The sequence below is a fragment of the Ciona intestinalis genome, chromosome 11 (genome assembly GCF_000224145.3).
Source record: "Ciona intestinalis chromosome 11, KH, whole genome shotgun sequence".
Lineage (NCBI taxonomy): Eukaryota > Metazoa > Chordata > Ascidiacea > Phlebobranchia > Cionidae > Ciona > Ciona intestinalis.
Window position 1 is genome coordinate 1,648,698 of NC_020176.2, and position 13,732 is coordinate 1,662,429.

At 33.3% G+C, this 13,732-nt stretch overlaps 1 protein-coding gene across 1 annotated transcript in view; it reads right to left on the reverse strand.

Moving 5' to 3' along the window:
• LOC101243266 (EVI5-like protein) overlaps positions 1-13,431 on the reverse strand; it is a 15,521-nt gene extending 2,090 nt beyond the window's left edge. Inside the window, 16 exon segments of the mRNA XM_009861846.3 lie at positions 1,077-1,223; positions 1,492-1,665; positions 1,802-1,966; positions 2,325-2,443; positions 2,803-2,923; positions 3,276-3,423; positions 3,688-3,788; positions 4,302-4,391; positions 4,639-4,698; positions 4,701-4,784; positions 5,752-5,952; positions 7,624-7,848; positions 8,941-9,169; positions 10,736-10,847; positions 12,781-12,945; positions 13,220-13,431. Of these exon segments, the coding sequence (XP_009860148.1) occupies positions 1,077-1,223; positions 1,492-1,665; positions 1,802-1,966; positions 2,325-2,443; positions 2,803-2,923; positions 3,276-3,423; positions 3,688-3,788; positions 4,302-4,391; positions 4,639-4,698; positions 4,701-4,784; positions 5,752-5,952; positions 7,624-7,848; positions 8,941-9,169; positions 10,736-10,847; positions 12,781-12,945; positions 13,220-13,232 (2,154 nt within the window). The 5' untranslated portion in view covers positions 13,233-13,431.
• Between the last annotated feature and the right edge of the window lie 301 nt (positions 13,432-13,732).

Below are 13,732 nucleotides of genomic sequence, written 5' to 3' on the forward strand. Positions count from 1 at the left end.
TTTCACAGTATGTAAGTATGGGTTTGTGGGCAATATGACATACATATATATGTAGTGATTAAACTAATGTAATTTTCGGATTGCAGGGTTGGATCAATTGACTGTTATATCATCTTACCCCAACCTACTATAACTTTATCCATTTTTTTACGACTGCCATATAATAGCGCTAAATTCTGTTCTGTTTGTTATTTTAGCATAGACCGACCTAGTATATGTTAAAATTAACACACACAACATACCAACCATCTTAAATCACAGGGTCCATACATTATGTCATCATCATACGATTGCACCGTTAGAGTATGGAGTTTGGAGACATGCGATGAAGTGGACCTGTAAGTTATGATATCATCATATTATGACATCATTATTATGACATCACCATAGTATGGCATTAGATCAATGCATTCCATATCTATTTTCTAAAATTAAATTTTAAAATTAGAATTTATCATATGAATAATGTAAAGCAAATAAAAAAAGGATTTTTGTTTTTAACCACATTAAACTATAGACACATAAACATATAGGTATCCATAATTAAATCCAGCTGTACATGCGCAGTATTCCACCCCACATTTTATGTTACATTCTCCACGTTTAACAATAAGTTTCTATGTTTAACAACTATAAGTTTAACAACTACCGGCGCCGTGGCGTAGTGGTTAGCGCGCCTGCCTGTAACCATTAGGTAATGGGTTCAGGCTCGTCGCTGCTACATTGTGGGCGTATGTGTCCTTGAGCAAGACACTTAACGGCAATTGCTCCAACTCAGTGGTCACTAATGGGTTGTCTAAATTATCAGCCATACATAAAAAAAAATAATCACCCACAAAGTAACATACATGGTAACTCGTAAGCTGGCACGAGGTGTTAAACCCGTGTTATAACGACTGTCATTTTCCGGCCACGCGAGGATAAAGTAAGTTACATTCATTCATTCATTCAATTAATATGGTTGTCAACTTGTCATAACAGTTTGGGTGGTGAAACTTAAAACATATATTTCTTCTAAGATCGAAGTTGTACGTTATATAATCTGTACTAATTTAACATAAAACAAAGAAACTGACCTTGCTTTCAGTATGAGCAAGACGTGCCGACACTTCATTCAACTCCTGTCGTAAAACTCTCTCGTTATCAACAGCAACCCTACTTCTCTCCTTGTGTAAACATCGGTCTTCATCTGATCTTCGGAGCTGGGAGTTGCACACTTGGTTCTGTGAGAAATAAATCATAAAAACATATTATAAATCTTTGATTCTTGTTTGAAAAACTTTTTTTACAAACTATAAGAATGGTTCGAGTGAAGAAAAAACAAGGTTCTTCAATTTTGTGGTTTCTATACACTTAGGTAGGAGTACGAAACAATTTCTTTAACTGAACATTATGACGTTTTGACGCATTGCAAAAAAAATAATAATAGAACAAACACTTGTAAAAAAAAAATTGTTAACCTTTTTTTACAAATTTGTATTTGTTACGAACCGCAGTTTCAAGTTCCATGATCCGATGTCGTCCCTCAGCAAGTTCGGCACTTAACTTCGTCTCCCGGAACCTGGCAGATAAAACTTCTTCTTGCAGCTCCTGTAGTGCAACCTTGTGTTGTTTCGAACTCGTCAGTGTTGTGCGACGTGAATTAGCCATGCGTGACATGTGTTTCTATCATAGAAATATAATATTAATATATTTATTTTGTAAAGAAATATAAGAATGCATTCATCTGATCATGAACATCGGATTAAAACATTGGGAAACACTGCATTAAATCATTGGGAAACACTGCATTAAACCCCACCTGCCAGTTATCCTCCAATTGATGAAGTTTATGAGCAAGTTCCTTCATTGAGAGGTTGGATTCAGCTTCCCGCATCTTTACAGCGATCAGCTCCTCCTGGAGGGAGGTCACCTTCGATTGATCGACAAGCTCACGATTTTTCTCACGGAGATCGCATAACTTATCCTGGATGTATGTGGGTGTTATTGGGTGTATATGGATGCAAGTTAAAGTATGTGCGCAAATATCAGGTTGTATAAAATGTCATCTAAGGACTTGAGTGATAAATTTTAAGTGGACAAGAAGTGTATGTTTTAGGACACTAGTGTTATACCTTCTTAACTTGTTTTACATTCGTAAGTTACGTTATTTTATTCCTACTATTAATTATATATAAGTAGTCTGTCTGGGTTTGGGTGATTGGTCAAATTAGACATAAATCCCGGGTCCTTAAACAAGAACCTCACCTATATAGAATGTGTCATAAAAACACAAACCAAGGTATATTATCATTGTTAATACAAAGAAGCAAACATGTAAATACCTGAAGTTCAACAATGGTAGAAGCAGCTTCAGCTTCTTGTAGTTTAGCTTGCACAAGCTGTTGTTGTAAATGCATGATGAAAGTTTCGGAATGCTGTGGGCTGCTGGGGGGGTTGGTTTCTGAGTTGAAATAAAAATATTTAAATTCGGTTTATTGTTGATATTCCATTTCACGTGGGAATACGCAGTAGGATAGCCTATGAGACCTGAGATTTAGCTCGGAGTTATTTATGCCAACACACAAAGGTTTATGGCCCAGTAGTGACCACTGGGTTGGAGTTTACCAATATTAATTATTACCATGGTAGTTTGCCATATACTTTATGTAAGCAGTGAATGATAATGTCAATTGCCACATACCATTAGGTCCGGGGCACTTATGGAGATTTTCCTAGTTTTTCTAAAGAGGTGAAAGGGAGAAAAAAGCAGAACCAAAAACTAGAAAATTATTTATTTTTTTACGAAGCAAGAGCTCCCACCTTCATCCTGGGATGCAGGGCTGTTGATCTTCTTCCCTAGTCTTGCTTGTCTCTTCGCAATACTCAGCTCCTTACCCATGATGATCTTTTCTTCCGCTTCTAATGCTCGGTTTACTCGATCCTGAAGGTTACGATTAAAGTTAAAGGGTCTCAGCTGTAACCCAGATCATGAGAGTTAAGCTCATGGCACTAAACCAAGGTTTGAAACATTTAATCAGTACCAGAAATAAAGGAATTTATAAATGAAACCACAAGATTAATTAACTTCCAAAGACAGCCAACAATGCATCTTAAATCAAGCAACTCGCAGCTACAAACACAGAAATGTTCTACAGAGTATAAAACAACAACAAAGTAACATTGGGGTCTATAAGGAACTAAAAATTTAAAGCATATATACCCCAGCAGTGAATTCACTTTAAATCAAATAACTCATGGTACAAAAAAATGGTATCTACCAAGCATCTAAATACCTGAATCAATTTATCAGCAAGTTGTCCGTTTTCTGCTTCAAGCTCATCAAGTCGTTGTCGTAGCAACCGATTCTCGGTTCTCAACCTCCTCATCTCAACTTGCTCCTCCTGTTCCTTGTTCCTCATCGTCATGTACTCCTTCTCTAATCTGGAAGTTGGTGATAATTTTTTTAAACGCAAAAAAAGAACAAAATAAAAATCCGCTACTAATTTTATTTCAACAACTTGTTTACATCCAGTTTAAAGAAATTGAAAGATTTTAGTTTTTTATCGAAATATTTGAAAATCAAACAGTTAGTTTATATTAAACATTTAAACTTAAACAAGGTATTTAAAATGGAGAAAAGGGTTTTTGTATTGTTTATAATTATTTTGTTTAGGAATATTTTTATAGAAGAAATAAAGTTTATACCGTTTAACTTTCTTTGGATTGTATTTAACGAGAGCAAACGCTCGCTGGAACAAAAGATTTGGATCCTTGTTGTAAAAGTTTGGAAGATCTTTGGTAATGAGCTGGAAGTATTTGGGTGGTGTTTAGTGACTTGTGAGTGATTATTAAGCAAGGTAATTTTCAGGTGAGTTTGATCCATTGTTACTAGTTAGGAGGACAAGGAAACATAAGAAGTAAACCTATATTTTGAAATAGAGGTAACATTGCAAAGAGACGGAGTCGTTTTCAACATAATATAGGTTTGGGAAAACGTTTATGTAAGAGTAATATACACTTTTATTATACCTTAGTGGTTGAAGGCAATTATGAAAACCAATGTATTGATTCAATGATTTATTATATCAATACATCGATAAACTCTGTATTCACTTAATTGCCTGTGTGTGGATGATTTGAATAAATGTAAATATATACCAATGCAATCTCATTAATATACAGCTTTGGGTCTAAATATAAAGTTTTGTACATATGCCCTTTTAAAAATAGATGTTAAAACTAAGGATATAAGTTTTTGGCTGTTTTATTTATGTTGCTCATATTTCCGAAACAAAGTTTACAAACGAAAACAAACTTACTTTCAACATTCCCTCCATGTCCATTGCAAGCAACTCCTTTTCACTGCTCAACAAGAGAGCTAAGCTAAGTCGAAATATGATCTCCATGCCCTAGCATTATGTATGTTGGTTACAAATGACAAAAAGAAACAATAAATTTAAAATAAAAGCAGAAAAGTGCTATAGAAAGGTGTATCTGCCCCACTACATATCCATTGTTCTGAAACTATATTTGTTGCGATGTATTGAAAAAATTTGCCAGACAATATCCTGCAATGCCTTTATAAACTTTAAATGGCACACCAAAAATCACAGATTAAGAACAACTTGTTAAAAATAAAAACACAGTTTATCCAACCTCAGATATAAATACATCTAAGACACGAGAAGCGAGGTTGAGGTCAAAGGTTGTAGCGAACCAAAAGTAAGAAACCACGGTGATGCAAACATGGAGTTGTGGAAACCTTGTGCTTGGAAGTGAGTGAAGAGATCCGGGGCTTGCTCCTGGGTAAGAAAANAGGAATATTAATATTCTTCCTATGAGTATAGTCATTCTACCAGTGGGTATAGGTGTCATGACACACCAGCTTGTATAGAAAAGTACAGTGCTACAACTTGGGAATAACACAGTATCTCATTATATGTCAGATCTGGACCTTGGTCATGGCTTGGTGTATGCGGAAAAGGCAATTAATATGGGTTTTCTCAGGGTCATGGGCATTATGCTTTTAATTTTATAACAAAATTTGGACAACATTGTTAAAATATATTTATTATAAATGCAATATACTGCAATGATTGCAATATACGCTTATTACCCCAACACCCAACAAAGCTTTACCAAGTTAAAGAATACAATAACCAGGAATTTACATGACATAAGATAGTATTGAATGCCTTAACAATGCACATGCAATATATGCATCATATAAATATCCACAATTGTACAGAATGTGAGTTTAACGATCATTAAATCAATTATTAACAGCTGGCAATGCAGAACATACAACAGCAACATATGTGCAGCGTGTTTACAACCTGTTAAATATGACCCAGATAAACAAAATCATATTAAAAAAATAAAAAATATGGAAAATAATAAACAGAAGATACAAAAAAAGAAATACAAAAAAATGACATTATGACATTTGTAAAAAATAATAACAGCAAACATGACACACACATATATATATATTTATATATAATTTTTTGTTTTGTTTAATTATAATAACAAATAACTTATTTAAAATATTGAAGATAGAAAACAAGAGAAACAATGGCAAAATGACAGACAATAGGACATTCTATTCTACATGGGTGAGGTCCTACAACATGGCATTTCATGGGAAATGGAGCCTGAGATTTACGCCAGTGTTGGTTCATTACTCCAAAAGACATGTGGATAAAATATGAGCACAAATTGGTTGAATTAAAAAAAAATATTCAAGGGGAAATTTCTGACCAAACTAACCTGTAGCATATTCTCCAACTGGTACATACAGAGCCCTAGTTCTGCCATGGATGGTTTGAAAAGCTCGCGCAGTCGATATTCTTTCATGAGGCAGACAAACACAGCAAATGCTTCTTCCTCAGGCATTTGCATGAGGAGTAAACCAACTATGAACGCACTGCCTTGGCAGTAACCAACCTCACGGTCAACCAAGGAGTATGCCTGTATGGTGAACATATACTTATAATATGTATAAGGTAGTTTAGTTTCAGTCCTGAATATAGGAGAATCAGGAAAACTGTGGTAGCATGTTACGCATATTTTAAAGTGTCACCACAATTTTCGAATATGTGTTTTACTTTTTGAATGTGTGTTTTTGACGTGTCACTCCAATTTTTTGAAACAGGAGTGAAATAATTTCCTTTAGCACCCTAGTTTTACACCTTAATACAGCTTTTATCCTGCTTTTATCTGTCTATACAAACAAGCAGGTTCAAAGTTGCAGTTTTCAACATTAATCTATGAAGTTCCTATTTTTAAAGTTATGAATGAAACTTAATTTTAATAATGTCACTTCAGATTATGTTTCAAAAAACAAGACATCTGTTCAGTGTTTGACATGTGAGTAACAATGATAAATGAGATATAGAATATGAACTTGATTAATGCAATACATTGGAACAACACATGTGAGTCACAACTAAAGCATTTGGTTGGATTTGGCACAAGTATAACAACCAGTTTCAGTACAAATATAACAGCCAATATATAGGGCACATCGCTTTACTTTTAAGGTTTCGGTTTAACAATTAAAACCATCTTTATTGATGTCTGAAGTTAAATCTAATGTTACTAAGCAAACAAAAGAAAAATTAATTGATGCACATTCACATTTACAGTGCCTAACCATAATGATTATTTTATTTAATCCCAATATACCACACAATATAAGGTGTATTCAACTACCAGTGGTGAACCTACAATGATAGTTGACCTGCTGCAAGCATTCAAAGTTGTTTGTTTAATCATGAAAAGCTAAGGACGTGTCACTCACTAGACATCACAATGCTGATTGCTGTTTGTAGGAAGTATTATGACATCACAACTGAGCAGTGGCATAATATTGATTTGTTTGTTTGTTTAAACAAAAGTAATTAATGAATAAACCTGGTGCTGCTGTTTAAAAAAAGTCACTTCCAAGTTTTGGGCCAAATTTGAATAAGAAATCATTGTATTGAATGTGACTGGGTGATTTCATTACCAAATTTATTTAAATGAAAAGATATGCTATAAAACAAACTTTCGATTTTGATTGTTTTTTGTGCCATAAAACTTGTGGCAGACCGAATATTTGATAATGTTTAGATTCATGTAAAGGTTTTTGGTAATGTCAGCAAAGTTTTGCTAAACAAAGTGCTTATGCCGACAGCTACAAGCGTGGCAATTAAATCTTTACAAAATACTACACAGGAAGTAGTTCATGCTGTATAATGTTCATGCTCCTTAAAATACAAAAATCCTTTGAATGAATGAATGTAACTTGTTTGTTGTTGCCCTACCACCTTATTAGTTGTAAAGTTTACAGAATAATGTTAAACAAAACATCAGGGGTTTACCTGCCATTCTGCCAACCATGCAGCCGAATGTGTGTTGTGTATTCCCACTTGTTTAATATTATGCTGTTTATGAATCCTCTACAGAGTTACAATTATACCTTTACTTTAATAAAACACTGTTGCTGCCAGGCAGACTATATTTGTTTTGTCAGCTCATGTTGCATTTATTTGGGTACTGACATTAGGACGCTCCCATACGCCTCGTCTTCATCATAGTAAATGGCACTCATGAATGTAAAAGGTAAAAAGTAGAAAAAAAAGCAGTAGGCAACTTTACCTTGATAACATTAAATAAAACTTCTTGTCCAATTCCATCTTTATCTTTAAAGAACTCTTGCTCAGGATACGTGCGTGCGATGTCGCGTCTTATGAGTTTTTCTGACGGTGAATTTTGTCGAAGAAGTTCAGAATATTTCTCTTTGAAAGTTGAACAGTGAGCATTACACAGATGTTGCCATGCCAACCCTCGGAAATGATGGGGAATCCCCATTCGAATCATTTCCTGGGTAAACGATTATTTGTTAATGTTGTAAAAAACAACAAATTTACAATATCTGGTTTAACATCAACTAACCCTAACTTTTATAACTTGAGACTAAAGTCTACAGAAAATCCCAAAAACTAATTCTTACAGAAAGCTTTGTCTAGATGTCAACACAGCCATTTATTTAAGTGTCAGGTAGTGTGAGCAATAACTTGCGTTGTAAGGAACAACATGCGCTACAATGTGGTCCGAAAATACAGTAATAAATCAAAGGTTTTTAAAAATGGGTAAGACTAACTCGTATGTTTTTAACTGAAAAACAACTTGAAAATACTGTGAAAAAAACACCTTTTAGTTGTAAAACACTGCAATAAAAACAACCTTTGGTTATGAAACACTGTAATAAATATATTTTACAACCACGCGAACTATGCATTGCACTGGTGAGAACTGTTATTCTAATGCATTATAAATGCAATGAATGTTTATATGAGATCTGGAAGTGTGTGGCATAACATGTTTATCAAAATTTTACTAGTATTATTTTTTTTTTTTTAAAGGTTAGCAACACTAAACACTTTTACAAAATGCTAAATGCATGACAATGTATGCATAACAGTGTATAATGAATATTCACAAACTGGAGTGACAACTGACATCTATATATGTATGTCACATTACACATGTGTGTAGCATCGTAGTTTTCCTTATGTGGTTAAGCAATGCAAATATAAATGACCTTTATATGACTTAATCAAAACGTATGTGTGACGTGTGTGCACGCGTCGTACGATACCAATTACCCAACACCGGTATGTATACTGGAACTTGTATACATGTCACGTGTGGATAAATAAGTTACATGAAATTATACTTGTAGTCTGGGACCTTGAGTGTTGAGATATTGGGCTAAATCTGACCTAACCTAGGATCCCTGACCTTACCCATATTCATATACAATAGAAACTAGAAAGCATGCTGGTTGCTGGAATTAAACCAGAACTAAAACACCATATTACATATAACAAACAGTATATATGTGTCAAACATATTTTGCACTATGGTTTGTTACATATTTAAATTGAAACAATTTACAGAAAAAAGAATTACCTTCAGTTGTTTTCCATTCTTCTTCTGATAATCATTCCAATTATTTACAATCTTCCCCCATAAGTTCCATGTTTTATTATCCGTGTCGTTTGATTGGTTGCTATTTGTATCGTTACCAGCGCTGTGCATTGAGGTTGGTGAGGCCGAACCGTTGCTGCTTCGTCGTGACTCAGAATGCCCACCCTCACTTGAAACTGACTTGAGGGATTTCTTATCAGCTTCCAGTAGTCTGTGAAAGAGTATGGTGGTTATATGGAGACACTAGCAGAGTTTATTTAAAACTATACTGTAATTATCGCCTTTTTATTGTGTTGTAACTACAGCGTTACTCGTCATTTGTATCGCCTCTAATAACGCAGTGATCAAAGTAAGATTAGTATTCAATAAACTGGGTATTCCTGCTTGCATTGGTATGAACACGTCACATGCTAGGCGAAAACATGACTTATATTTATCAATATGGGTAAGGAGCTACGGCGACATGTCCAGATTGTCACGTATCCATAAAGGTTACATGGAGTGAAACAGACTTACTTCTGAACCATACTAGTTGACAAAAGGACTGATAGTCATCTACGGTATGCTATAAGGATTTACCCAAAGATTTATCATTCCATTTATATAAATAGTTCCTATGGCAAGGTATGCCAAGGAAACTTGGATTTAGATAAAAGTTGGTTCGTTTTAATTAAAACACCAGTTTTAGAAATTTCCAAACTATTTATCAAGCTGTAATATCAGGATACAGCATACAGTCCCAGGTCCTAGTCTAGTGTGTTGTGGACCTGTCTCAAGTTACCAACAATGTATAAAAAAGTGATGGTGTTCGTTTCCTAAAGTTGTAAACTATAGACTTTTATAAATTTGTTTGCCACACATAGGTCCTCGATATTCTTGTTTTATAATTTGACGCTACAAGGTTTTAAAACCCCTAAAATGGGTTAGCACAACAAGTCTTAAAAAAACATACACAAGAAAACTAAGACTGACATTACTCATAAAAGGGGAGTGATGATTTTTGTCAAAAATAGCCTGAAATGACAGTATGACACTACCGTGAAAGTGACAATTCATATCCTGAGCAGTACGAATAAGGTCGGCATTTAAAAACAAAAATAAAGTCTACATGTATTTTGTGAGGGTAAAAATGAAAAGTAATCCAGCTTATGGGTAACATATAACAGCCTCTATGTTGCAGCATAGCATGCAAGTTCAAGCATTAAACCACTATTACCTAGCATCATGTGTATATACTATATATAATATTCAAACAAGCAAGACTTCGGTGTATTCACCACATTAAACAATAAGGTTTCATATGTTTGACCAGTGTATGAGTCTAAGTGCATTTTAAAAATCTCGCCCCTTTTTGACCAAAATTCATTTTTTTCCTAAAACACTGCTTGTCTTATATTCCAACTGATAAATGCTGACATAGTGAATTAGCACTTGTTTATAAAACTAATATCGTAAGCATTAAGTGGGCTAGGAACAATGAGCATTATTACATCATGGTGATCAGCACTTTACGTCAAAGTGAAACCAAAATAAACAAAGCACACTTGTGATGTCATAATCATTTAATTGTCTTAGCACAATCAACGAACAAATGTAGGAATGTAATACCTATCTTATCATTAATGTTACTTTACATTAAAAAAAGGTAGCTATTATTACATGTAAAATTATATATACTTATAACATTGTCTATATTAAAAAAGTAGGCATTATTATATTTACATTAATAAAAATAAACATAGAGTTTACATGTATAGCCAACAATATATAAATATACCTATTTTGTTGTTCAATTTTTTGAAGAATTTCAATTTCTTCTGCATTGAGTTGTTGCATGGCAGATTCACTTAAAGCAAGAGAATCATTGGTGATAACATTTTGTTGGGGACCTATAAATGTGCATATGGAAAATTAGGTAGGAGAAATATTACGGAACTACATTGCGCAACACTGTTATTTAAGTGTATAATATATATAAGAATACAAGACTTGTGGGAAACTACGGAATATTATTTTAATTAACAAGACTGAATTTGTATCTTCAAAACATAAAACCTTATTTGCGACTATTATTATCAGAATAAAGCCTATAACCAGAAAGTATTATCCAACATACAATAAAGGTAATTGTTATTTCGAGTAACAAAACACAATAACAGTAAGGAATATGATTGCACCCTCTTCTATACAAGTTGATGTTCGCCTGATTTGACTCCCACAGAAAGTAATATTATATGTCTTTTCAAATTCCCAGACATTCTATTCAGCTTCATTCAATCGGTTGCTTTGGAATACAAGACAATAAAACAATCAAAGCCATGAAATAAATTTCAATTGAAATTATAAACATGTTTTATAAAGTGACATACTGTAGTGTGTGGCAACTAAAGTTAATTCAATTTTAATCAACCAAAACAATATTAATATTGGAAAACTTTGGACAGAGTATTAAAACAATAAAACATACAATAACCGTTGGAAACCATGATTAAGATTATTGTGGTTTGTATTTAAACTATTAACATAAAATAAAAATAATAAATTGTAGGTAAATTTAAAACAAATGCCATGAGTACAAATGTACCATACATTATACACATAACTATACCACACGTTGTGTACATAAAGGTTTTGTGTGTTAACAAATATAAATTTTAAACTTTTATTAAACTGAAATTGTACAAAACATATATATTTTGTAATGGTATATATTTTTAAACACACTGTCATGATGTATTTTTAATATTGTGGTATATGTATTCTAATTCACCAATAGGTTATATTATCAAAGTGACGTATGTGTTCATTACTACTCTGCTACCTTACAAATATAGAAGTATAGAACACCTATGTCAACTGAACAAACAATCTTCTCCTTATACAAACATTGGAATGGTGTAAATGACAAACAAGTAAGATAGATTTTGCAACTGTGGAAATCTAAATAGTCTGAATGGCAATAATTGGACCTGGGATTTGGTTGTCCTATTAACCAACACCTAGTGCCCTACAGCCCATAAGTGACCATTTGGTAATGTCCACTCAGCATCTTGCCTATTGGTATTACCCTACTAGTATAGAGCACCAAACTTGGTTTTCTCCTAAAAATAACCAACCAGACACTGAGTTAATCTGTCACCCTAACACACAATTTAAAATATTTAACCCAAAATAGGACTAGATATTAACACTGATGTTACTTATACATGACAACATATTTACTGTTTTTGGGGGCATTTGCTTAAAACTGATGTTAAAATGGCAGGCTGAATTTTTTTACAGTTAATAATTAAAGTTTCAATAAAAATAAATATTACATAGGAAAAAATAAAGGGAAGGGAAGGGGTAAGATAAACAACTTTGAAAGTTTAGTGGACTGCATTTCGAAAGTTAAATGGCGCAACTATACAAATATTTGAAAGTAAATATGGGAATTGTCAATACTGTGTAAAGGGTTCCTAAAACTTGGAACGATTATTACTAGCAGAAAGTTTATAAAGGTAGGTTTGGATTTCTTGGGGAAGTTTTTAGGCTCTACAACTTGGTTCAAAATCAATGGAAAAACTAATTCCGAACTAAAAATTATATTTATAAGGTTTCTTCCTTATAAAAGGGAACAAACTAGGATAATAATAAAATCCATCCTACTACCAAAAGGAATAACCTAGAAGTCCTAGATTGCAACCCGCCACTACCTAAACTTTACCTGAAATTCAAATAAGGATAGCACAGACTATTGCATCACTTATGTTTCTCATACTTAATAAAAATTTAAAACAAAATTCCGAAGAATCCACTGTTTGTTATTGGTATAACTCTCACCTTTGTTATTGGTCTTGTTATGTAGCATAGCTGGTTTTGATACTACACTTATTGACATCACATCATTGTTAGGTACAATACCATCCATACGATTAGAAGTTGGATTTGAAGATAAAGCTGTCACAGGAGCTCGCACAAGGTCCCTCATTCTTTGTCGAAATTGGTCTGTAGATATTAAGAAGTTACAACAACTGATTTTCTGGCATAAAAATGAACGTTTTTTATTTAAATCTTTCGTTTGTTAGCTACTAAAAAGAGATTTGATTTAATTTATTAAAACAACGCGATTTTTACTCGAATGCAACTGGCATTTTTATTTCTTTGAAAGACTCATAAAACTAACTTCACATACACCTTTTTTTGGTTAAATTAAACCTATGAAGACTGTTTTGTTAGACATGAGAATATAATATTAATATACAGACTGTTTAAAACTTACCTAATTGAGCCATAATCAACAAACCAAATGTTTCCTTTTATACCAAGTTCATCAATGGCAAATTCATGTCTCTTCTGATACTTTGAATATTCAAACAGAATGTCTTGTTTATCATAACTATTTATATGCCGGCATTTATAAGACACTATAGATATAACGTAAATTTATTGGTCATACTCTCATACAGTTCGGTTCCAGCTAATACTAAATACACAAACGTTATTATATTGTTTACAAAATTACAGACACAAATGTATGCTAAAGCAAATAAACCTTACTGTCTTAACGCCAAAAACTTTATATGTACAAAACTTACTAATCCGTTAAAATGGCCCATCAAAGTAAATTAGCCTATTTCCTATATCAACAACTGGATTGACAACAAAACTAAATTCTCATCTAGATCGGGGACAAAAAGCTTACCGATTCATTGGGCACGTAATGGCCAAATAGATTATTTTTTCGTCAAAGTTGCTCTTCGTGTGCACGAGCTAGAAGCATTACAGTTACATT